The 26,909-nt window shown below is 43.4% G+C and overlaps 2 protein-coding genes across 2 annotated transcripts; both read right to left on the reverse strand.

The window, feature by feature from the left end:
- Positions 1–8,406: 8,406 nt before the first annotated feature.
- Positions 8,407–8,889, reverse strand: LOC121774387. Its single transcript, XM_042171272.1, has one exon. The coding sequence runs from the start codon at positions 8,887–8,889 to the stop codon at positions 8,407–8,409; it is 483 nt and encodes a 160-aa protein (XP_042027206.1).
- A 2,762-nt stretch (positions 8,890–11,651) lies between these two features.
- LOC121774388 lies at positions 11,652–13,454 on the reverse strand. The gene is made up of 3 exons (XM_042171273.1): positions 13,060–13,454; positions 12,554–12,992; positions 11,652–12,500 (listed from the first exon to the last, which is right to left on the reverse strand). The coding sequence occupies exons 1-3, from the start codon at positions 13,452–13,454 to the stop codon at positions 11,652–11,654; spliced, it is 1,683 nt and encodes a 560-aa protein (XP_042027207.1).
- Positions 13,455–26,909: the final 13,455 nt, after the last annotated feature.

Consider the following 26,909-nt stretch of genomic DNA (forward strand, 5'->3'; position numbering starts at 1 on the left):
CGGCCTCTAGCTGGATAACGATCTTGACAGGGAATATTCACTCATGCAGAGGATGAGCGACTCATTGATTGCTACGTGCTCTTTCTTCTAGATTAACGACGCTTTTGGATAACAAATTTCTGATCGGTTCGTCCTGGCGTCTTCACAAGCTGGCACGTGTCCCCTTCTAGAACGTCGTCCTGGGTAACAGAATGGTGCACCACATCCAGCTCATTTCCTCACGTTTTCCTTCTAGAAACCAGCGGTCCCCACTTTAACTGCTTGACCTCGCCCCTTGATCAACTCCCCCGATTTTTGGCCTTTTTCACCTTTTGTACGTGATTGATCAGTTCAGCCTTGCTGCCTTGGACAAGTAGCATTTCTGCACATTTTAACATTTGTTTGCGCGATAAACCGATCAAGTAGTATATGTTTTACCCCCAAAACCGATGCATGAAATGAGCCTTATCAAACGGCTCACACTTAAAACATACTTGTCCTCAAGTATAAAGAGAAACAAAAAGACACAGAAAAAGATAAGGCAAATTTCAGGCATGGTTTACTTATTTCACAAGCAAAAGAAGAACAAGAACTAAAAACACGTATTCACATGTATGCATTGGACCGAATAATTTTCCAACAATCATACCCGAGGTCGAGGTCATACCATTAACCAGCAGCTTATGTTTTTGCTTTTTCACTTCTGCTTGATCAAGGAGTCAGCTTGTCAAGATTGCTCAATTTAAAAACCACTGTTGGATTCACTCAGTCACTCATTTCTCACCAGAGATGTTAGGACTGTTCACTCGGTGTTGCTACAAATTTAATACTTTGAATCGGACTGCACAAGATAGTTCCTTAAGGTCTTTGTTTCGGGTTGTAACAGGGCTCAGGGGTAGTAACTTGTTAGGGTAGGGTCCTAGGGGTTCTAAGTTTAAAAGAGAAAATCACATGAGTCAAAAAGCCAAAGATTTGACTAAACTTGCTGGATCAAATTTGGGGTGTTTATTATTTCTTCCACTTGATGCTCCTTCTCGGTCAATGTTGACCCTTAGCCTTATAACTTTCGGCTTTATTTTATTTTTTTCCTGGGTCAGGTTGCAACTATTTCCTGCCCCTTTCTTTTCTTAAACCTTTTCTCAATTTTTTATATGATCAACCCGATTGTCTAACTTGATCGACCCGGCTACCTTTTATTTTTTTTTTATTCTATTGCTATCCCCTTTTGTTCCCCTTGATAAATTTCATCTCCTTGACCCTCTTCCCTCATCTGATACGAAAATTTTTGGTTTTAAGGTTTCAAAGAATAGGTAAGAGTGTATGGGCTCAACGTGGCTAACTAAGGGGTGCCTTTAGTAATGAGGCGGGTTCGTGGAACGAAGGAAGAAAAACGGCTCAACTGGTTAAATCCTAATGCCTTTAGTCCTCACTACTTGTGCAATTTTCATCTCAATATTAAAAGTTAGCCTCTCGTAATTTTTCATTTGTAAAGAATAGTAGAAAGTGTTCTACTTTTGGCTTATAACTCACATATAGAGAGGCTTCACAGTTGGTTTAGAAATTGAGCGATTCCATCATACTTGCGTCATTCAAATTGATCAAGTTTTTGCAATCAAGTTTTACATGTGAGCGTACTGAATCCTTTCTCTACTCTTCCACGAAGTAATCAAGTCTTTCATTTATCCGATTTCATGCATATTTCCTATCTTATTGCTATCTAAAATTTGTTATTTTTGAAAAATTTTAGCATGTATGAATTTTCTGTAACTAACCCGTCCCCCCTCCCCACTGCATATGAGCTCGTCCTCGAGGGACTGGATGCAGTGGAAAGAAGGGTTAGGTACAAGCAATTTGCACAAAAACAAACAAGGGAAACTTCTCACACTTAGACCAAGCATTGGGCTAAGTGTGAGGCGGTGCCAATAATCAAAACATGCTAAGAAACATAAAACACTTAAGCAAAACTAAAAACAATTTTCCATAAACTTCTCACACTTAGTCTCGACTTAGAACTAAGTGTGAGAGTGGAGTCAAAACGCAATTTGCACAAAGAAACATAGTTGAGGGTGATGCTGTTGCCTTCTGGATGGTTGGATCAGGGGATGTTGCACGCCTTCCTTATAGCCTCCATTTCACAGGCCTTCCTTATTGCCTCCATGGTTCTTACGTTTATTGGAGCTCCTCCTCTTTGGAATTTTTATTCTTTTTCTCCTTGGGAGGGGGAGACTTATACTGGCGGCGTTAGTGGACTTTCACACCTTGATTTGTATGGTGGTCCTTCTTCGGAGGAGGAAGAACACTTCCTTCATCTGCTCTAATTTGGCTGCCTCCCACAGTCTTGCTTGCTTTTGCGGCTGGCATGGTCCTTCGGTCTACTTGTCTCTTCTCATCCACCTGCTGCCTTGAACCCTCAGCTTCAAGAAGGAGTTGGTTCGGAGTCTGGTGACGCGTCCTTTTCGGGATGGAGTAAACCTCTATAGTCAAAGAAAGGTTACATTCTGTCTCTTTCCGTTGCCATAGGGGATTACTAGGAAGAGGCACCCCTTCGTGAAGGTGCATAAGGTCCTTGCCACTGGGTAGTGACTTGGTGTTCTGAGCAAGCATACCCTCCGTCGGTGGCGGCGTAGAGAAGTCCTTTGGTCGAGAAATTGTTTGGCGAACCTTGACGGCGATGTGTCTTTCCACGGGGTCAGCGCCTTATGTCAGTCGGGCTCATAACTGGGAGTGGGCCGATGACCCTAGGAGGTAATGAAGGGGTTCTGGTTGTTGGTGGGTTGGGCGGTAACAAGGATCTCTGATTATAACTGTTAATGCCGGCTCCTGAAGAAAAACGAGGAGGTACTGGAAACTTCGAGTTGATTGTCCTTCATCTCTTCTGATTATGTTTGCAGGTGATTTGCATTGGAGAGAATTAGATAAGGATAGTAAAAAGGTAGATGATGGAAAGTGAGATCCGAAAGATCCCTTTTATGCTTGACCTTTCGCATACCGATGCGCCTTTTTAGAATGCCAGGTGGCAAAGCTTCCCCGACACGCTTCGTTCCTCTCTCTTCAGGGTGTCCTTTCATTTCAACAGTCGGCGCCGCCTGACACTCCTCTAATTACTGCACACTTCTTATCATCTCCTGTTTTTAATCAACTCAATCCCTGCACCACTAATTGAACTCAACTTGCACTGATCACGTGGGCCATGACATCTCACATAATCCTACTTGATCAGTTTCTTGCTTTTACTTCCGACTTTTGATTTAAATAAAACTAAACCTACTAAAGACTATTTACACTAACAAGGGGCTGACCGAGTTTTCTTGGAATGTCACTTGATCAGATTAAGAAATTTAGACATTATCGATTGATCAAGCAGACTATCCATGAATACTCGATCACTCCTTTTACCTGTTTACTGGCGCGAGCTAGGCGTCGGTAGTGACATGTAGTCCACTACAAATGCCTCCCTTTTGTCCTTTCCGGGTAACCCTTCTTCCTTCAATCCGTTGCTACTTGCGAGCCTTGCCTTCTTGGAATCAAGTCGTTCCCAGCTATTCTGTCTTCCTTGATCAGTCCTCCCTTTTTGGTAGACCCGCTGTTTCTCAGACTTGGACTTGATCAAATACAAGTGCTTTTCAGGGATTCTATCTGAAAGGCCCCCATTTCTTTCTTCCTGCAGAGCTCGGCGCTGGTGATTTGCCTCTGTATTTTCACATTTGTTCCTATCAACTGCCTCCCACTCAAATTCCTGTAGGAAGAGTAACCATCTGATCAATTACGGGTTTGACTTCTCCCTTGACGGTAGGTACTTGATGGCCGCACAGTTAGTATACACCAGCACCTTCAAACCAAGAAGGTGCTGTCTGAACTTCTCAAATGCAAAAACTACTGCCAGCATTTCTTTTTTGGTCGCATCATAGTTTCTTTGCACCTGACCCAATGTTTTTGACGCGTAGAGGACCACATGACGCTTCCCTCGGATTCTCTGACTCAGTACCGCTCTGATTGCATGGTCACCAGCTTCACACATCACTTCAAAAGAGTGATTCCAGTCAGGACCGCGTATCATAGAATAACTCCTGAATCGATCTCTTAGAAATGGGAATGCGGTCTCGCAGACATCAGGATATTTAACGTTGCTCCGGGGTGACTTCGTCAGGACCTGTGCTCTTTCAGCGAAATCCTTTATGAGTCTTCTATGGGCTCCAGCACGTCTTAACGATGCTCTGACCTCCTCTTGGTCAATGGGGTATGGAAGTTTTGCCGTGACTGCTCGAAGGTCCGACCAAGTTGAACTTCGCTTCTTAGGCATCAGCTGGGATTGATGTTGGGGGAGTAGTTGCCTTGTAAGCGAGAGATCCCTTTTCAGCATTCCTTTTAGTGGGGCGGTTCGGTCTGGAGGTTTTTCGACCCTTCTCGGTTGGGTACCCTCTCCTGCCTCGGTGGGTCATGATGGCTGGCAAAATTCCATAATTGCGCCCCCAACGGCTTGATCATCCCTTGCTCCAGTCATTCTCGCTTCAAGCCAATCTTCAAGACAGATGGTGGCTCCTTGAAGGACTCCTCCATCGGATGCTTCTGTCTCCGAGGGCCAATGGCGTCTACAGTTTGTGTGCTTTCTCTGTCCTGCAACCGTTTTGCAGCTTTATTAATTTCGACTGTAAGCCGCTCTCCTTTAAACTCCAAATTAATTGTTCCCTAGCGAACGTCAATGACCGTGTTGGCGGTGGATAAGAAAGGTCTCCCCAAGAGGATTCCAATAGACTCCTCCGCTCCTGGTTTTGTCATCTTTATAACAAAGAAATCCGCGGGATACATGAATCTGTTTACCTTGACGACCTCATCTTCTAGAACTCCCTCGGGGTAAATGCAAGATCCGTCTGCTAACTGTATTTCCACATTAGTTTCGACGAGCTTGGCATTCCCCAGCTTCTTGAGTATAGAGTATGGCATAATATTGATGGAGGCCCCTAGGTCGCACATTGCGTGCTCTATTTGGACGTTTCTGACGGACCTTGGGAGCGTAAATACCCCTGGGTCAGTTCTCTTGGGGGGAAGATCACCAGTTCGGACCATATTGGTCACTTCTTCTGCTTCGATCCTCCTTCTCTTTTTAGCAACCTGTTTTCGGATGTCAGATTCTTCATCCGTTGTGACTTGATCAGAGGTAACGGATTTAGAGTTTGCATTATGACTGATCCTGGGTGTCGGAAAACTTATAGTTGAGCTTTGATAAACTCCTTCTGATTTCAAGGACACTGTGTTGACGTTTTCCCGCCCTGCTGGTGGTTGCACTGTAGCCAGAATCTTTCCTTCATTACCTCTCAGCTCGCCCAGCGATATGGCAACTTGAGATAACTGCTTGGTAAGCATCTCTAATGCAGCCCTCTGTTCCCTCTGGGTTTCCTGTATTTCACGCACCGCATCATTGGGCTGATGTGGAATCGTCATATCCCCTGGATTTTCATTTTGCTGCCTGTTATTTCTCTGATTAAATCGGCCTCCTCCATAACCTTGCTGATATAAGCCGGACGATCCATACTGCTCTGGTTGGCTCTGGAACTGGTGGTTTTGTTGGTTTACTTGGAAGTACTGTGGAACATAACTCACCATTTGGTTACTTGACTGCCTTCCCTGGTTGCTATACCGGGGGATTTGGTGTTGGTATCCTCCCCAGTCTCCTTCCTTTTTGTCGGCTTGACCAATTGGATTGTCCCCCGCTTGACCAGTTCCCTTGAGGGGCACTTGACCAACCTGCCTGACCCCCTTGCACTCTGTTTCCTCCAGTGTTTGGTCTATCCATGATTCGGGACGGCCAGTTGGACTGCCCGTCAGAGGAGTGCGTCTGTTATGGAGGAGGTAGTTGTGGTTGGTTCTGATTTTGATCGGTCCATCTGAAGTTTGGGTGATCCCTCCATGGAGCATCTCTCAGCTTCCCCTGGATCCAATTGCCATTTGCATTCCAGTGGCCTGCGGCTTTCACTTGCTCAACCTCAGGGGGAAACTCGCAGTAGTAGTAATGATGTTCCTCTGGCGGCGGTGGTTGCGGCACTTACTGCGTTTCTTTGGGTGCAGTTGGTGGTGGTGGTCTGGCTTTCTCCACTGCCTTCAGCAGCCTTTTTCTCCATTTGCTCAAATCGAGCTTCTAGCTTTTCATCATTGCGCGCCTCTGTTGTGTGCACTGCCCGTCGTCTGTACTGCCCTCGGGTTGTCTCATACGACCGCTTGGCCTCGATCAGCCTCTCCAGAATATTCTTAGCTTGGCTAAAAGGTGTTTTTGAGAAATCCCCTTGAGCTGCGAGGTTGAGGTCGTTCTTGCTGTCCACCGTGAGTTCGCCGTAGAAGATCGAGTAGATCTCCTTTTCTCCCAGCTTGTGGTTGGGGCATGCTTGAAGCAGCCCTTGAAATCTGTCTCAGTACTGGCCGAGGGGCTCGTCGTACTCTTGTCTGGCCTCTGTAATCTCCCTTTTCAGGGCACTTGTCTTTGATGCTGGGAAGAAACGGTCCAGGAATATCATGCGGAATTCCGCCCAAGTCCTGATGGATCTCTCTGGTAGCCTTGACAGCCATACTCCTGCGACCCTTTTCAAAACGAAGGGGATCACCTTGAGCCTGCAATCTTTAGACGTGGATCCAGCCGGGACGGGCTGAATATCGCTGTATCGGCAGAACTCCTCCAGAAAGGCGTACGGACATTCCTTCGAGAGTCCGTAAATGTGGGTCAAGACGGCCAGCACTCCTAATTTGATAGCGATGGTCCGCATCCCAGGAGTGGCGGCAATGGAATGTGTGGGCTCCTTCTCATCATGAGCGTGCAAAGAGCCGATTCCCGAGTCATCGATGACAACGGCCATCTCTACTTCAGTTTGCTTTGGTGGTAGTGGTAGTGGGTTTTGCTCAGCTGCTGCTGCCTCTAAAGCTGCTCTGTAACGAGTGGTAACTACGCCGGCTTCCTGGACTCTCCAACGATGGTTAGTTCTTCTATATATCAAAGGATGATTCCAGTAATCGCCTTGGTGGTACCTTCTCATCAACAACAGGAAAAACAAATAAGAAAAGAAAGAAATAAACTATTTACTCCTACGCACTACACACAAACATAAAGTAACAACATACTTCCCCGGCAACGGCGCCATTTTGGCGGGCTCGGAAACGCGCGGATTAAGATTGGATCAAGTTATATGGAGGATAACTGAATTGGTTGGACCAGTTAGCAAATTGTCGTTGCCACTTAATCGAATCAATCCTTGAACCGAAATGCGCCAAAGATAATATTTATAACTCCCGATTTCGCACTACTTTAACAGTAAAGCGGAAAGTTCGGGGTCGATCTCACAGAGAAGTTGGTGTGTCGAGTGTGTGAGTAGTGAACAGGGGATTGGCTGCTAACACGCTTTAACTTGGGAATTTTAACTACGGTTTTTATCTAGGCAGAATTCAAACTAGCTAGCTCGATCAACGGAAATTTAAACACTGGGTCAAGTAAATTGCAGGTAATAACAGAAAAGTAAATGCGCGATTTAAAATAGAGAATAACTTTGATTAAACTAAGATACGATTACAACGTGAAAATAAACTAAGCTAACACTTCGAAAATAAAGAAAGCGGTAAACTGAGAAGAATCTCATCGGGAAACTTAAGTTACGCCGACAGAAATGGTTATTCTGCAGTGCTCCCTTCGGTCGCCCTTTTAACTACGCTATCTAAGCTAAACTAGAGATCTGAACTAAACTAAGCTAAGAGAGCAGAACTAAGCTAAACTAAGCTAGAGAGCTGAACTAAGCTAAACTAAGCTAAACTAGGCGGAAAGTAAAGTCTCGGATACTTTCTTGTGGTGGCGCATCCTCTATTTATAAGCTCGATTCGGCCTCCAGCTGGATAACGATCTTGACAGGGAATATTCACTCATGCAGAGGATGAGCGACTCATTGATTGCTACGTGCTCTTTCTTCTAGAATAACGACGCTTTTGGATAACAAATTTCTGATCAGTTCGTCCTGGCGTCTTCACAAGCTGGCACGTGTCCCCTTCTAGAACGTCGTCCTGGGTAACAGAATGGTGTGCCACATCCAGCTCATTTCCTCACGTTTTCCTTCTAGAAACCAGCGGTCCCCACTTTAACTGCTTGACCTCGCCCCTTGATCAACTCCCCCGATTTTTGGCCTTTTTCGCCTTTTGTACGTGTTTGATCAGTTCGGCCTTGCTGCCTTGGTCAAGTAGCATTTATGTACATTTTAACACTTGTTTGCGCGATAAACCGATCAAGTAGTATATGTTTTACCCCTAAAACCGATGCATGAAATGAGCCTTATTAGTTACGAAGGAGTCGACTGTGTGCCCTTAGGAGGTCACTTGATCAGTTTATCAATTCAAAAATCCACATTTAGCTCGATCAAGCAGACTACCCAAAGGTACCTAGTTAACTCCTTTTACCGTCGATCAGTGGAAAGATTCAGATTTGAGTAGTGGAATTTCTTCCACCACGCACACCTCATTCTCGTCTCTGTAGGGCTTTACCCGATGACCATTTACCAAGAAGGGAGACGAATCAGGGTCGCTTCCTTGGAGTTCGATTGCTCCATTCGCGCGTATGGCAACTATGGTATAAAGGCCTGCCCACTTTGATCTCAGCTTTCCCGGCATTAGTTTGAGTCTGGACCTGAAGAGTAACACTTTCTGCCCCACCTTGAGCTCTTTCCTCAGGAGATTCTTGTCGTACCACATCTTTGTTCTCTCCTTGTACCACATGGCTGAATCATATGCATCGAGGCGAAGCTTTTCAAGCTCCTGCAGCTGTAATCTCCTCTCTCCAGTGCAAACCTCGGTGTTCAAGTTCATCTCCTTTATAGCCCAGAAGGCTTGATGCTCAATCCCCACTGGTAGATGGCACTTCTTCCCAAACACCAGTCGGTAGGGGGACATTCCAATCGGAGTTTTAAAAGCGGTCCGGTATGCCCAGAGCGCGTCCTCCAGTTGGCGGCTCCAGTCCTTCCTTGTCGGGTTTACTGCTTCTCTAGGATCGCCTTGATCTCTCGGTTTGACACCTCTGCTTGACCATTCGCCTGGGGGTGGTAGGATATAGACAGTCGGTGGTGGACTCCATATTTTTTCATCAGTGCTTCGATGGTCCAGTTGACGAAGTGAGTGCCTTGATCGGAGATGACGCCCCGCGGTACTCCGTAGTGGGTAAAGATATTTGACTTCAAGAATTTGGCCACCTCCCTGGACTCACAAGTCCTGGTTTCCTTCGCCTCGATCCATTTAGACACATAGTCCGCAACCAAAATATATAAATTCCCCTCAGATGATGGGAATGGTCCCATGAAATCCATTCCCCAGACGACGAAGATCTCGCAGACTATCATGGGGATCTGCGGCATTTCATCTTTCGCCGAGATTCCTCCAGTCAGTTGGCATCATGGGCATCTCTTGCATAATTCGTAAGCGTCTTTATGAAGAGAAGGCTAATAAAACCCACTGTCAAGAACCTTCCTTGCCATTTTCTTTGGACCGAAATGACCGCTACAAGCTAGTGTGTGGCAGTGAACCAGTACGTCCTATTTTTCCCACTCGGGTATACAGCGGCAGATGACTTGATTAGCTCCCATTTCCACAAGTATGGATCGTCCCAGTAGAAGTAGTGGGAGTCGCTCTGGATTTTCTGCTTCTGCGCTCTTGTGACCACAGCATTCGTGGGCAGTTCGCCCGTTACCAAATAGTTGGCCATATCAGCAAACCATGGCTCTCCCTTCTGCTGGATCTCCTTCCCTTGATCAGCTCGGTTTATCCTCTCGGCATGGTTGATCAACTCAAGGCTGGACTTAGAGCTGGACTTGATCAGGTACAGATGTTCTTCAGGGAATGCGCCAGAGATGGCTTCCCCGTTATCCACTTGCATAATTCAGCTCAGGTGATCGGCCACCTTATTATCCGTGCCTTTCTTATCTACTGCCTCCTAGTCAAATTCTTGCAGCAAGAGCACCCATCTGATCAAGCGCGGCTGCGACTCTTTCTTGGTTAGGAGGTATTTGATAGCCGCGTGAACTGTGTAAACAATCACCTTGAACCCAGCAAGTAGGGTATGAATTTTCTGAAGGCGTAGACCACTGATAGCATTTCCTTCTCTGTAGTATCATAGTTTTTCTGCGCTTGGTTGAGAGTCTTCGAAACGTAGAATATGACGTAGCTTTTCCCATTGATTTTTTGGCTCAGAACCGCTTCTACCGTGTAGTCGCTTGCGTCGCACATCACCTCGAAGCGGTGACTCTAGTCGGGGGCGCGGATAATCGACGCACTGATCAATTTATCCTTCAAGATCTGAAAGGCGACTTTGTATGCATCAGCAAACTCAAACTCCACTTCATTTTGGAGCAGCCTCGTCAAGGGGTGGGCAATCTTCGCAAAGTCTTTGATGAAGTGTCTGTAAAAGCCCGCATGGCCCAGGAAAGCCCAGATTTCTTTCTAATTGGTGGGGTATGGAAGCTTCGCAATAACAACCACCTTGGCATGATCAACTTCAATCCCCCTGCCTGACACAATATGGCCCAGTACGATACCCTCAGTCACCATGAAATGGCACTTCTCAAAATTCAAGACTAGGTCCCTATCGGCATCTCTCCAGCACTCTGTTCAGGCTATGGAGCCCTTGCTCAAACGTGTCCCCATAGACAGTAAAGTCATCCATGAAGATCTCGATGCAATCTTCTAACGAGTCAGAGAAGATGCTCATCATGCATCTCTGGAAGGTACCCGGGGTTCCGGGGCATTGCAGAGTCCGAACGGCATTCTTCTATAAGTGTAGGTGCCGAAGGGGCATGTGAATGTGGTCTTCTCTTGATCATCTGGGTTCACAGCAATTTGGAAGTAGTCGCTATACCCGTCAAGGAAGCTGAAGTATTGCTTCCCGGCTAATCTCTCGAGCATTTGGTCAATGAACGGCAGCAGGAAATGATCCTTTTTAGTGGCAGCATTCAGCTTTCTGTAGTCTATGCACATTCTCCATCCAGCGACGGGCTTCGTTGGAATTAGCTCGTTTTTCTCATTTTTTACCACTTTGATTCCACTCTTCTTTGGCACCATGTGAACTGGACTGGCCCAGTTGATATCCAGAATGGAGTAAATAATTCTGATGGAGACCAGCTTGACTATCTCCTTGAGCACTTCGTCCCTCATATTGGGGTTGAGTTTGCGCTGGTGATCACGGTGGGGCTTTGCTCCTTCCTCTAACCGGATGTGGTGCATGCATATATCTGGGCTTATTCCAACCAAGTTCGTCAATTTCCACCCGATTGCCTTCTGATTGCGCCTCAGCACCTCCAGCAATTGCTCTTCCTACCTCTGGGTCAACTGTTTGTTGATGATTACTGGCAGCGTTTCATTCTCTCCCAGGTAGGCGTACTTCAAATGAGCTGGAAGCGGCTTCAATTCTTTGGCGGGCGTGGGTATTTCAGTCGGCAGAGGATTCTCGTCTGCTTCTCTTCCTAGTGGAGTGCTTTGATCAGGCGCTTCTCGATGCTTGACAGTTGAGCGATCCCGTTTGACCCAGCTGGCCGCGGTCGCTCACAGAAGTACAGTACTGCTTTCGCGATGGCTTGGTCATCCATCTCGCCAACTTTCATAGCCTCGTACCAGTCAGTGACTTCTTTCTCAATCTCTTCGTCTGCTGCGGAGTCTGTGAATTGTCTCTATAGGAACGCCTCTTCTAGATACTCTTGCACCAGAGGCTCGGTTATGTCTACCGAGTGCACGTTCTCACTGTCCCTCGGCCTTTTCATCGCTTCGTCGATGTTGAAAGTGAATTGTTCTCCATTGAAGTCCAGACTGATCATCCCATTGCGGACGTCGATTATTGTGCTGGTTGTAGACAGGAACGGTCTTCCCAATAGGACTCCACTAGATTCCTTCGCTGTTGGCTCTGTCATTTTGATGACGAAGAAGTCGGCTGGGTACAGGAAATTGTTCACCTTTACTATCACATCTTCAAGAATTCCCTCGAGGAGAATGCTAGACCTGTCGGCTAGCTGTATCATGATGTCGGTGTCGACAGGCTTAGCCTCTCCCAGCTTCTTGTATATAGAATATGGCAGTACATTGATAGAAGCCCCTAGATCGCACATTGCGTGCTCCACTTGAATGTCTCCAATTGAGATTGGGAGTGTGAACATCCCTGGGTCGGTCTTCTTCGATGGGAGGTCACTCCGCTGGATCACTGCTGAGACATTCTCCTCTATGACTATCCTTCCTTCTTCAGTGACCTTTCCTGCCGAGTAGTCTTTGATAAATTTACTGATAGGGGGCATCTTCAACGCCATTGGGAGTGGCACTTCGACTTCCACGCCCTTGAATAAACTGGTCACATCAATCGTGGCATCTCTCCTCCTTGTAATCATGCCGCGGTAGGGGTAGGGCTTGGCCTTCTCAGTTGCTTCGCCTTGACCTTCTCCTGTGGTCTCGCCGCATACTTTCCCTTTTCCCTTATCTCTTCCTCCGGCGGCTTGATCAAGGAAACTGGACTCTGCTCCTTCTTCGCGGCTCTATCCAGATGTAGATACTGGGGACCTGCAGGTGGAGGGGGGCTTAGTTATACCTTCCCTGACCTCAGGGAGACCTCGCTGATGTTCTCTCGCCCAGTAGGCTGCACGGTAGCAGGGATCTTTCCTTCATTCCCTCTCAGTTCCCCTAGTGACATGGAAACTTGAGAAAATTGCTTTGTAAGCATGTCCAGAGCTGCCCTCTGTTCCTTCTGTGCCTCCTGGATTCCGCGCATCGCATCATTTGGATGGTGCGGAGCCATAACCTCTCCTGGACCTTCATTGGCGTGTCTGTTATATTTCTTATTTGAAGGTCCTCCACCGTGGCTGGGCTGAGGATAGTCCGACTGCCCATAGTGCTCAGATTGATATTGTGGCTGATGGTATGGTTGGTTCCCTTGGTGTTGTTGGTTTCCTCTTTGATGTGGCGGAATATAGTTCACCACCTGGTTGTTTGGTTGTCTCCCGGAGTTGCTTGACTGGGGGCCTTGATGTCTGTATCCCCAGTTCCTTTCTTGTTGTATTCCCGACCAGTTGGGCTGACTTCCGCTGAACCAGTTACCCTGGGTCCGCCTGACCTGTTCCCTTGACCACTCTGCCCTTTGTTTCCTCTAGTGTTCGGTCTTTCTTGAATTCGAACTGGCCAATTGGGCTGCCCTTCGGAGGGCTGTGTCTGTTGTGTAGATGGTTGAGGTGGTTGTCTTGGGCTCTGATCATTCCACTTGAAATTTGATGATCTTTCCATGGAGCATCCCTTTGTTTCCCTTGGACCCAGTTGCCATCCGAGTTCCAATGGCCGATAGCGTTTACTTGATTCGGAGCTTCTGCTTTAGGAGGAAACTCGCAGTAGTAATAATGGTGCTCCTCCGGAGGTGGTGGCACATACGTCTTTTCTTTAGGAGCTGGAGGTGGAGACGCTCTGGTCTTTTCCACTACTTCTAGCAGCTTCTTCTCCATTTGCTCAAATCGAGCCTCCAACTTCTCGTTGCTTCGGCTTCTGCTGCATGCACCGTTCCTCTTCTGTACTGGCCTCGAGAGGTCTCATATGATATCTTTGCTTCGATCAATCTCTCCAGAATGCTCTTTGCTTGGCTGAATGGGGTTTTGGAGAAATCCCCTTGGGCAGCTAGATTGAGATCATTCTTGCTGTCCACCGTCAACCCACCATAAAAGGTTGAATAGACCTCCCGCTCTCCCATTTTGTGATTAGGACACGCTTGCAGCAGTCCCTGGAATCTGTCTCAATACTGCCCAAGAGTGGGCTCCTTCTTGTCATGGGCGTGTAGGGAGCCAATTCCCCAATCATTGTCTACAACGGCCATCTGTGTTTTTGCTTCCTCGAGTAGTGGTTCGTCCTGTTTAGGTGGCGTGGACAACTCTCCTTCCTTCTCACTGGTCAGTTGCTCAGCATTAGATGATGATGCGGCTGCTGCTAACGCGGCTCTGTAGTGAGTGGTTACTACACCGGCCTCCTGGACTCGCCATTGAGCGTTTGTATTTCTGTAAATGAGAGGTTGATTCCAGTGTCCTCCGCGGTGGTACCTTCTAATAAAGGGAAAGAAAAATAGATTAAAAAAAGAAATAAAACTATTTACACCTATGCATTAAACACATCTTTGTAATAACACCATGCATCCCCGGCAACGGTGCCATTTGGAAAGGCAGAGATCAAGTAATATAAAAATATAACCGATCGGGTGGATCAGTTTGCAATTGTCGCTGCGACTTGATCAAGGCGCCCCTCTCTCTTCCAAAACTATTTATAACTCCCTAACATGCAACCTACTTTAAATAGTAAGTGGCAAGTACGGGGTCGATCCCACAGAGAAGCTGGTGCGTTGAGTGTGTGTTTAGTGAACAGGGTTTTGGCTGCGGCCACGCTTTAAGTTGGGAGTTTTTTTTTAAACCACTGGATTAAGCTATGCAGAATGTAAACTATATACTTGATCAAGTGACATATGATGCTGGAAACAGTGAACTGATCAGGTAAGTGACAAACTGAAATAAATGACTTAACTACTTAAGCATGCTACGAATCTACGAATTACTTTGCCATTCCATATTATGCAAGTTCACACATTGGATCTGGGAATTTAAAACTGAAACTGAGCTAGAACAGTCGACGAGATTTTCGAAAACAAATAACTTTGATTCGAAACAGTATTCTGAACAGAACTTGGAAAGTGCAGAATACAAAACAAGAACGATTTTTCAACTATGTAACAAACACGGAATTTAACTAAGTGACTAGATCTGAAATGTAAGAAAGCGATAAATCAAAAAGATCCTCGGTCGGAAACTGAAACTGCGCCGAACAGATTTGAGTTTCTCTATCGCGCTCCCTTCTGTCGCACTCCTTCTTACTCTCTAGCTAACCATTGCTAACTCTCGAAACTGGAACGTAACTCCTAAAATGTAAAGGAAAGAAAACTAAAAAGCGGAACTAAAAAGAAGATAAAAGGAACGAAGATCATCCTCTATGGCGATGCGTCCTCTATTTATAGACTCTTCATAACAACTTCCAGCTGTGATAACAACTTTGGCAGAGAATCTTAGTCTTTCTTAGAATTGCGTGTCTTATCCGTCGAGTCAGCTTATACGTGTCCCCTTTCTATTTCGTAGTGGTCCTTGATAACCGATTGAGAATCGCTTTCCAGTGCATCGGCTATACGTGTCCTCTTCTGCAATGTAGTGGTCCCCAGCTAACTGCTTGCACATCACCTTGATCAACTCATACTGTTTTGGGCCTTTTCGCCTTCTGCACCAACATGATCAGTTTGGCCTTGCTGTCCTTGGTCAAGCGGCATTCTTGCACAATTAACACTCGATTTCCGCGTGAAACTGATCAAATAGCCTACATTTTACCCTCTAAGCCGATGCATGAAATAGGTCTTACTAGTGTCCCCAATGTAAGAGTGTCTGGATATTGAAATTAGACTGAATATGCTTTATCAGAGTTTAGGCAATATTCATGGGTTTCATTTCATACTACGCTTTATTAGATCACTTAATCCTCTCAACTCTCGCTATTTGATCCATTTGCTTACACTACTCATAGTCATCTTTTATTTTTTATTTCTATTTTATATAATTTGCAATTGTGTCTATTTATATCTCTTAATTTAATTCATAATTACTGTATAAGAATTTTATTTATTAAAATAATTACATAAAAATGAGCTCAGATTGTTTTTTAATTAAATCACGTTGAAGTTGGGTGGCACGATCAGGTATTGACGAATGACGTTTGTAATTTTAGAATGTTGTGGATTGAACCTCGTGATACGTTTTTGCATGCGGTCGAGGAGCTCAATGCGTCGCTAGTAGGGAAGTCAGTGTAGCCCGAACCCGATGGGTTGGCCAGAAAAACCCGCTAAAATTACAGGGTTAGGGCCGAAAAATCACAGCCTGTTAATGAATTGGGCTTATCGGGCTGGCCCTATTGAGCTGTCGGGTTTTTTCAGGCTGGCCCGGCGGGCTGTCGGGTCAGCCCAACGGGTTATAGAAAAAAACCCTAATAATTAAATGCCTGCAGTGACTCTTCGTCTTTTTCACTTCAATTTTGTTTCTTTTTTAGATTTTAAAGACGGTTCCTTTTTCACTCTCAAAAAATTACTTTCACCCTCATAATCTTGTTCTCACTTCCTTCCTTCCTTCCATCAGGTGAGTTTCCCTCTCCCTTCTCTCTCTTATGCGTGAATGCATTTTTTTATTATTGACGATGGTATGGCTTAGCTGTAAATTGTATTCCTTCTTATATTTGGTCAAGTGGGAGAATCCATATTTATTTAATTTGTTTTGCTGCTGTGTGAGTATATATAATATTGTACGAAAATGTTCTTTAGCTTGACATGTCACGACCGCACTTCCTAAGGATAGAAAGCGCGGGGAATCGTGACTAATGGAGGATTTAAGAAGCGGGGAAGAAGGGGGAAACGATTAAATGAGTACGACATATAGATCAAAAGATGAAATTTCGTTTATCAACAAGGTTTCAAATCCCGAAGGTACATAACGTGAATGACATGGTTTGACAATTCCAAGGAAATCAAGGAAATTCTTATAACTTGGCATAGCGGAAGCATTTGAGAGTTAGCTACTACTATGTATGAAGACACAATAGCAACCAGATCATTTATTGAATACTGTCTCTGTCCAATGCTCAACATCCTCCGTCCTCCGTCCACGCTCAACCTGCACATAGGGAAAACATATGCAGGGGCTGAGTACTTGATGCACTCAGTGAACTCATGCCCGAAATACATTTATCGTTAAGATATGTCAAGCCATCATCGAGTGAATCTCGGGTTTTACTTTAAAAGGCCGAGAAACACTAAAAATCATTCCTTTAAAAGTGTCCGCGCGGACTAACATCATCCTCCATCATATACCATATCTGAACCATCATGTGAAACGAGAATGTGGCCACAAACTCGATCACTGGACCGGCCGACCACAAAGAACGGCTCACGATCCCCATCAGTGCACTAGCCTAAGTAGGGACTCACTCCCTAGTTAGACCCGAATTCGTTAACCATCAAAGTCTAGTAGGGACTCACTCCCCAGTAGACAATCAGATAGGCATTTCAAAACATAAAATTCGGCATGACATAACATTTGAAACCACCCTTATCTCTCCATTTCATATACATGCAAATAATAGAGTTTAAAGAATAAAACCCACCTCGAGTGCTTAATCCGAAAACACTTTCTTTCCCTTGCGATCACGATTCACTTGCGATGTTTCACCTTTAAAAATTTACATAGCACATATATCAACATATTTTCCAATCACATAAATCACATCATAACATACATCTTTGCATATCCTATCACTTCATCACATATATAATTTCATTTGAAAACTGGCAGCACTGCGCAACGATTTTATAAAAATCATTTAAAAATCATCCGACTTCCGTTGGGGCTAAAACTTTACCACAATACAGAAGACTCATCAAAGGACTTCCAGTTAAAATTTCATGTCCAAATACCCCTTTTAGGTCAGTCAAAACAACCACGTAACCTACTGGTCGAGAAAACATTTTCGGCAGAGTTGCGCAGTTAACTTCAAAAATTCACCAAAAAAATCATCTTTAATCCAAAAGGGTTGAAATTTACACACAACATAGAAGACATCATGAAGTTTACTCAGGAAAAAGAATTGGTCAAATCGGAGTTCATTTGGTCGGTCAAAAACGTGTCGGAACTTACTGTTCGGAATTCGTCGAGCAGACGAGCGGTGCCATCGCTGTTCGGCCCGTTGCTGCACGTTGTTGCTGTTGTTGGCTGCTGCACAGAGCCGGGAGACGCTGCTGTACGAACGTTGCTGCTCCGCCGTCGCTCCCTTTCCTCTTTCGACCACCATCACTCATCTCTCTATCAATTCGTTTTGTTCCATCACTGTAAACTCTGCAACTCACGGTCCAGATCGGTCGTCGTCGGCTACTGCCCGTTGGTCAGCCTGTTCGCCGCCGACGTCGCCGCTGCTGACTCCGATTCGTCACCCGTGTCCACCACAGACGCTCGGCGCTGCTGCGTCGTCGCTGCTGGATCGTTGCCGCTGAACTGACGTTGCTGCGTTCGATTGAACCGGAGCCCTCACGCTTCTAACGTCGCCATTTCTCTTCCTCATCGCCGCTGCCTCACTCTTCTTCTCCCCTCATCTCTCGGTTTCTTCTCCTCTCTCTCTTTGTTCTTGTTGTAAAGTATAAAGTGAGAAGAGAAGTGAAAGGGTGGATGTTTAAATGGGGTGTCTTTTGGTTGTAGGATTAATTGAGGGAGTTGGAAGGTGGAAGATGAAGGGTGGAAGGTGTCGTGGGGTTGAGGAAAGGATGCATGTATAGAAATCATTAATCTCTAATTGGGCTTCAAAGTGTGGTTTCCAAATAAAATGAATTGGGCTTGGAAACTTAAAGTTCTTTGATGAAATTGGGCCCAACATGTAAATTGTAGAGTTTGGCTAAGTTGGTTAAAGAATAAGAAAATTTGGATGACCCAACACTCTTAAAATTAATAGCCCAAAGCCAAATTGTAAAATTATTCTCTCGACAAAAGAAACAAGGTCGAAAAAATTTTCAAGTGTACAAACGACGGTCCTTTCAAGAACACAATAAAAAGAGTAGAAAAAGACTGGGTGTTACATGACTCCTACACAAGAAATTCCCTTTTCAAATATTCAACATTAATCATACAAAAAAGCACACACGAGGTGTTCAGACACAATTCAACTTTTTTAATAAAAAATGTTTTTATTAGGATCACAAATTCAAAATACACGAAATTTATGTCAATCTTTAATTGCAATTAGAGATTTCTATATCGTATGTCGCTATGACTATGAGTTACAAATTTCCATCCCTTCTATGTTTGAGTACTCTATACTAAACAAATAAACATGTATAACTGATTAGTGTGAATACAGTAGATGCTAAACTGGGTATTTTAGTTAGTTTATGAATTGGTTATGCATGATTATTTGACTAGTGATTAATTCATGCTAATTATATTTATATTTATGTTGCAGATTTAGAATTGTTAAGAATGGAAGATTCTTCTTCAACAATTAATATTGAAAACGCAGAGATTCAAGGTGATTCCAAGCGTAAGATGAGACGAAAAACTTCCGATGTTTGGAATAACTTCACAAATGAAGAACCCGACAAAGATGGAAAGAATGTCAACTGCAATCACTGTCTTAAAAGATGGAAATATGAAGGTACGAAAATGGGAACTTCCACTTTTAGTTGGCATATGTTGGTTTGTAAGAAGAAACCAAATTTTGGAGATGTGGGTGCTATGCTTCTTAATCATGATGGGAAGTTAAGGGATAAAGATAATGTGATAGACCCAAAAATAGTTTGGGATTTGTTTATTAAGGTATCAGTTGCACATAATCTTCCATTAAAGTGGGTTGAATTTAAAGAAATTCGAGTTCTTTTGAAGTATTTGAACCCTAGTGTAAGATTTATCTCTAGAAATACTCATGCTTTGGATGTCATGAATATGTATGAATCCAAAAAGGAAAAATTGAGGATAAGATTGAATAGTGTTCCTGGAATGATGTGCTTAACATCTGATATTTGGACTGCTTGCACTAATTCGGGGTATATGTGTTTGACTGCACATTATGTGGATGAAAAATGTAAATTGGATAGCAAAATACGTGCATTTTGTTCAATGCCTCCTCCACATTCTGCACCTGAGTTAGCTCAAAAGATTTCTGACATTTTGGTGGATTGGGAAATAGATAGGAAAATCTTTTCGTTGACTTTGAATAATGCTTCTGCTAATAACGCCATGGTGAAATTATTGAAAACACGGCTTCAGTTGCAAAACTCATTATTGTGCAATGCGGAATATTTTCATGTGAGATGTTGTGCACATATTTTGAATCTTATTGTGCAAGAAGGATTGAAAGTAGCTAGTGATGCTTTAGATAAAATTAGAGCTAGTATCAAATATGTAAAAGCATCAGAAGCGAGAATGATCAAGTTTAAGGAATGTGCACGAAAAGTTGATATTGAATTTACTACTTCATTGTGCATGGATGTGCCTACACGTTGGAATTCCACGTATTTGATGCTTGCCAGTGGAATTAAATATCGACGGGTTTTTTCTATGCTTGGATGTGATGATTTAGCTTATAAGCATTGTCCGACAGAAGAAGTGGGAAAGAGGAAAAGTAATGTGTGAATTCTTGGAACCATTTTATGAAATTACTACTTTAATTTATGGTTCATCATATCCTACTTCCAATCTGTATTTTATGGAATTGTGGAATATTGCTCGATTGTTGGAGATGAATTCTAGAAGTCTCGATGAAGTGGTAAGGTCGATGTCTCTTTTGATGAAATCAAAGTTCGAGAAATATTGGGAAGATTATAGCGACATTCTCTCTATTGGAGCCGTGTTTGAACCAAGAATGAAGTTGAAACTTGTGGAGTATTGTTACTCAACACTTGATCCTCTTTCAAGTCTGGACAAAGTCAATAGGTTGAAGATGAAATTGTATACTCTATACGATGAGTACAAGAAATAAATGGTTGATGCATCTTTGTCTAAAGGTTCTCAATCTAGTGGGAGTTCTAATCACGAAGTCGGAAAGCCTAAATTCATAGGTGGGGGAGAGTAAGGAAAATTAAAATGAATCCAAATGTACTGGCTGTAAGTAATCTGTTTTTCTTTAATAGTTCTTTATATTTAAATTTGTATCTAATTAATTCTATTTATCATTTTTACTTACATTTTAATATTATTGTTTTAGGGATATAAGAGACACAAAGGTCTAACTTCCGATGCAAAGTCAGCATTGGATGTATATTTGGAAGATGTTTCGATGGACGAAAATGCTGAAATCGATTTGATTAAGTATTGGAAAGATCATTCATCCGGCAATTTTGGAGTACTTGCTAGGATGGCGTGTGACATGCTTAGTATTCCTATAACAACGGTAGCATCCGAATCTTCCTTTAGCATTGGAGCACATGTCTTAAACAAATACAGAAATAGACTCCTTCCCGAAAAAGTGCAAGCTCTTATTTGCACGCGTAATAGGTTGCATGGATATTCTAATGGTAAGATCTTATTTTATTTTATAAAATTCTAGATTATCTAACTATATTATATGTTAATATTTGTAATTTTGTTAATAGACGACGAAGATTCTGAAGATGATGAGGAGGAAGCTAAAGATCAAGCTAAAGCGTCAAATATTATCGACTTGGAAGAATGTCATTAAAACGTTAGCTAATGCTTGACTTTTTGGTTATTTCTCATGGAGCCATGGACTATTTTGTTTATGCAATAGGGCAGGTGGAAACTCAATTTATTAGGCACAAGTCTGTTTTTGTTGTTCTCCTTGAATGATTTTAGGCTTTTAGCTTAATGAAGCATATATATCAGCCTTGAATGAAAGTGTTTTCTTGAATTATTTCTTTCATTGTCGGCTAGTCACCATAGAATTGTGTGTAAACTTTATGTGCTTAAAAAATTTATTTTTAACTTTATGTTATGCAATCATATAATTATGTCATGAATATTTTAAATTTTAAATAATAACTTTTTTATATGATTGACTTATATTTTAGGGTTAAGGCTGAAAATTTAGAACCTGATAAATAATTAGTAATTTTAATTATTTGTCTTAAACCCGACTAGCCCGGTGGGCTAGCCTGAAACCCGAAGGTTTAGGGTTAGGGCTGAAAAATTAGAACCCGATAAAATTCCAGCCCGATAAGCCCGCACCCGATAAGCCCGAAACCCGAGTAGGGCCGACCCGAAACCCGCTGGGCTGGCCTGATTTACATCCCTAGTCGCTAGTATGTTCATCTTCCGATTTAATGTTGAATCTCATTTTTATCTGTCTATGATGAATGATTCAAGATCAATTAATATGCATATGCAACTAAATTCTTACAAGTAAAATACATTTAATCACATGCATAGGAAATAAACACGTAAATAAAGCAAAAATCAATAACTTGTATTGATCTTTAAAGATCAGATGATGGATTGCGCATCTTTATGAATAGTAATTTTCAATAGACTAAAGTCCCATTTTGGTTCGTAACATATTGCGATTTTTTTATTTTGGTTCAAAACATTATCTTTAGAATTATTCGGTCCCTCGCATTTGAAATCGGATTACATTTAGTCTGAAATGGACGGAACAGTTAAAATGTAACGGCCAATGCATTTTAAATCGATTTTGACCGGATTAAGAGTTATAAAAATTCGAATTATTATTCTTATTCAAATAAATTCAAATTTGTTTCAAAATTATTTTTATTAAAATAAATTTCTTGTCATTTATAAAACGAATTTTAATTCTTTTTCTCTATTCATCTTCTTCATAGGTTTAGGGTGAGAAACGGTGAGAAACCCTAGTTCTTGGTAGAACCTCAAGTAACCCCAACTCGTCAATCATGGACCGTTCGAACTACAGCAAAGAGACCGGCGAGAGTGGCGGTGGACGTGACCTCCGATTCCGGTACGAATTTTGCCATTGCAAGAATCGGGCTTCACTTTGAATCGTCAACACCCATGGAAAACCAACAAGGGGGAAGCTATACTTTGTTTTTTTCAAAAAAAAACTCCTATATAAGGGAGAAAATTACAAATAAACTCATATATAAGGGAGAAAATTACAAATAAACTCATAAAAAAAATAACTCCTATATAAGGGAGAAAATTACAAATAAACTCATATACTGAAGATATGAGGAAATTACAACTGATCTCAAGAGGGCTCGAACTCGGCACCTCATGCAACAATGTCTAAGCTCCTTGCCGCTAGGACAAAGGCTCTGGCCGGAAGCTATACTTTGTTTGTGAGAGAAAAGATTGTCGTTTTTTCAATTGGTGTGAGCCAATTGATAAGGCTAATTTTATGCATTAATTAAGGGGTTGAAATTATGCATTTACGAGGTCTAACACATTTATTTAAGCCAGGTGTGTAGAAAGTTTCGCCAGGTCCAGGAAGAAAGAAGGACGATTGCATGGAGAAGGGAATCGGCGATAAAAGTGAGCAATATGGAGAAAAATGACTAGACGGAGGAAGCAGCGAAGCTGAAGGGCAGAACTGAGATTTCTGCGAAGGCTTCTAGAAGATCCTCCGCGCCTATATAAGAGCAAGAGCATGTAATCAGAAAGTAGGAGAGAGGAAGAAAAACTTTTTTTTGGGGGGAGACGCTGGGGTTTTTTGCTCTTTTATCTCACTTCTACACACTTGGAGAGAAAAAAATACCTTTTTTTTCAGAGGGAGTTGTAGGGGATTTCGGGTTTCACTTTCTGTTAGTTGTTGGGTAACACCGTCTTTGCGTAGGGCGAAGATACAATTTACCGCTTTCATTTCATTTCCGTTGTTGTGAATTTCACCGAGATTCGCTGTTCGAAGCTCAGCTCTATTTTTTTGTCGAATTAACCAGGTTTTATGCAATTTCTGTTTTCTGATATGACGATGTTTATTTTGAGTATGAATGGTGTTTATTTCTGGGTTCGTCGTCATTTACTCGACTGGGTGCTTTTCGCATTTGCTTGTTGAATTGGAGTAGAATCGTTGATGATTGTTGTTGATCGGAATACATTTGCTGAATTGGAGTTTATGGAGTTGATTTTGGTTGTAGTTGGGTTCTGATTGCTTGGATTCGGAGTGGATTGAGCATCCGACGTGTGGATCTGAACAGAGTAGTTGTAGTTGGATGCCTCATTTCCGTATTTTTATTTCCTTCCTTCTAGTATATGTAGATCTGTTTAACTTCCGACTAATCGCAAGTTTCTGACGTCCAAACTTTTACATTTTGTTTTAATCTGGAAATCTGCTCTGTTTTTCTTCATGTTCACGTTTGAATCAGGTAAGGAATGCATATTGTTGTTAGTTAAATTCGTAGTTTGTTATCTGCAGCTTTTCATCCGTACTTGTTGTTTCTGGAAAATTGTCCCCACTGTTTACTCGCTTTCTGTCTAGCTATATTAGGTAGTCGTTTATTCGGTCGAGGAAGTTAGTTAGATATCTCGTAGTTACAAATATGTTCCAAGCATGCATGATGTTTACAGTTTCCTAGGTCTAGTGTTTGATTTAATTCCTGAATCTAGTAATAGTTCCACCTCAACCCAAGTTTGCATGGCAGCAGCCATTCACCTTTCCAGAGTCTTCTAAATGCTTTCTTACGCGTCCATCTTCGTGGTATCGATCCCTGCTTCCCTGTACTAATTCATAGTATAGCGGGTTGAGGGTTTTGAATGCGCATTTGTGTGTCCAACGACTGAGACTTCTGAGATCCTCCGAGTTCCTAGACCTTGTGATCTAGTGGATTCTCTGGTTTGAGAAGCTTGACCTAGCATAAAAGCACACACAGTATTTCTATCAGCAACTTCAAATGGCGCCGTTGCCGGGACACAGTATCTACGGTCACCACCAGATCTGGATTATCTACGGGAGATCCATTTCTGTTTGGTTCGGGAAGTGACGACGATTGGAGTTCGTCGGGAAGGGAGGATCTAAGTCATCTTCAGAAACAGATACAGAGGAGGCAGAGATCAGAGACATGGCACACGTAGTCGACCCAGATCCGGAGATCGGTTCGCTCACTGCCCATTTAGATGGTGAGCCAGCCTAGGCTATAGTTATGAATCCGCATTAGAGGGCCGTCGATATTAAAACAAATGTGTTAGGCATTCTACCGACTTTCTTTGGATGTATGAACGAGTGTCCATACGAGTTCTTAAATGAGTTTAGCAAGTTGTGCAGTATTCAGAAAAGGCCTAACGACACAACAGAGGAGGATTATCGCCTAGGTGCAATTCCATTTGCCCTGAAGGGAGAGGCTAACACATGGCTACTGAGGCTACCTCCAGATTCGATTCGTACATGGAGAGATTTCAAATTGGAATTTCTGGATTACTTTTTCCCATCAAACAAGACCAACGCTCTGAAGAAAGAAATTGTGGAGTGTAAGCAAGAGTACGATGAGTCTCTTAGTCAGTATTGGTCGCGGTTTAAAGGATTGTTGGATGCTTGCCCGAACCATAGAATGATCGAGGCAGAGATTTACTATTTGTTTTATGAAGTAGCCAACCCTGAGTCAAAGGATTTGATGAATTCCTCGAGTGGAGAAAATTTTACGAAGAAGAAGGGAAGTGAAGCGAGAGAGATCTTGGGGAAGTTGATAGAGGCTAAAAAGGCGTACGACAGCCCAAGGAATGTTATGAGAAGGGGGTCAGCAAATGCGCTGAGAGAGCAGGATGACAAAAGAGTCGAGGCAAGAATAGATAGGCTTGAGAAAGCACTTTTGAATGCAATCGAGAAGACTAATCCACCAGCCTCACAAGAAAAAGAAAAGCCTCCAGGTCTAGGAGAAGCTCCACCCCAGCAATATTATGGTCCTCGGGAAGGAGATTACCAAGCCCAAGTTAATGCGATGGGGAGTTGGAACCCAGATGGAAGTTGGAAACCAGGGAGACAATAGGGATGCACCATGGAGAAACCATCCCAATTTTAGATGGTCTGACAACGATCCGAACCAGCCACCCCCACAACAGAACGCTCAGTTGGCACATGAACCAGATAGGCAGACTAACTGGTTGGGAAGAAATCAGGAGGGGCAGAACAACTGGAGCAACCAGAATCCAGGAGATCGTTTGAATTGGGGAAACAGGAGTCAAAACCACCAGGGGAACTCATATGTACCGCTACATCAAAGGAGTTACCCAGGAAATTATCAAAATTCCCACCCTTCTTACCAGGGGAACCAAGGGCTGGGAAATCAGTACAACAACAGTTTAGGAAGTCAGGGGAATTTTTGCCAGAACCAAGGAAGTGGACCGAACCAGGGTTCGGAACCGAGTCCCAGCCAACCCATTTCTAAGCCACCAAAGAATATTGATGATATGGTGCATGACCTAGTCAGTTCGCAACGACATATGCAGAACAACTTGCAATCTAACAATGACGTGGTGCATAAGCTTCAAGACGCTCAGTTAGAGCAGAAGGCAACAATGGACATGTTGGCCAAACAATTGTCCCAGATCGCGACTTCCTTGAGCGAGATGCGAGGGAACGAAGAAAGGATTCCTGCCTCAGTAAGGCCACCCGACAGAGCTAATATCAGCCAAATCACTTTGAGATCCGGTCGTGGTTACGAAGGTCCAGTGATGAGGCAGGATGAAGAAACACCTCCCGTGAAAGGCAAAGAGAGGAAGGATCTAGTTCCTGAGTCTGAAAAATTGAAAGCAGGGAATTCCGGGCGAAGAGATGACCTTCGGGAAGGTGATCTGGAGAAACCATTACCAAGTATGGCTGAACCATTTTTCCTAGACCCAGAGCCAGAAGTGGAGGACGAGGTAGTGAGAAAAGGAACGGGTGAGTTTACAGCTGAAGGATCTACCAGACCAGGGAAACAATTGAAACCATTTCCACACCGAGGAGAGGCTAAGAGGAAGAAAGATGAACCGGTGGATTTTATAGATATCTTTGGAAAGTTGGAGATAAACCTACCATTCTTACAGGCTTTGAAATTGCCCCTCTTCAGCAAATTCATCAAGGAGTTCATAGCTGGAAAGACAAGGCCCAGTGGGAAGATTTTGATTTGAGAGAACGTATCAGCAGGGATTCAGAAACGCAGGATGCCGTTAGATGTTGAAAATTTGCATGTTATCGATGTTATTAACCCCCTGGTCCAGGAATATCTTGAGACCGAGTTAATGTAGGAACATATCAAAAATTCAGAGTTAAGTCACTCTATTGACAGAGAGGTAGCTAGTTGGTGTGAGGCAATGCACACGAAGGAATTAACGGATGAGGAGCTAGCCGAAGCTATATCAGAATTCTGTAGAAATCCTAAGTCAGCCAGGACAAAGTTATCAGCCCAGGTGGCTAGTATGGAAAGTTCCTCCGGGTCTGGGACGGGAATG

This window comes from Salvia splendens, chromosome 17, assembly GCF_004379255.2.
Source record: "Salvia splendens isolate huo1 chromosome 17, SspV2, whole genome shotgun sequence".
In the NCBI taxonomy this organism is placed as follows: domain Eukaryota; kingdom Viridiplantae; phylum Streptophyta; class Magnoliopsida; order Lamiales; family Lamiaceae; genus Salvia; species Salvia splendens.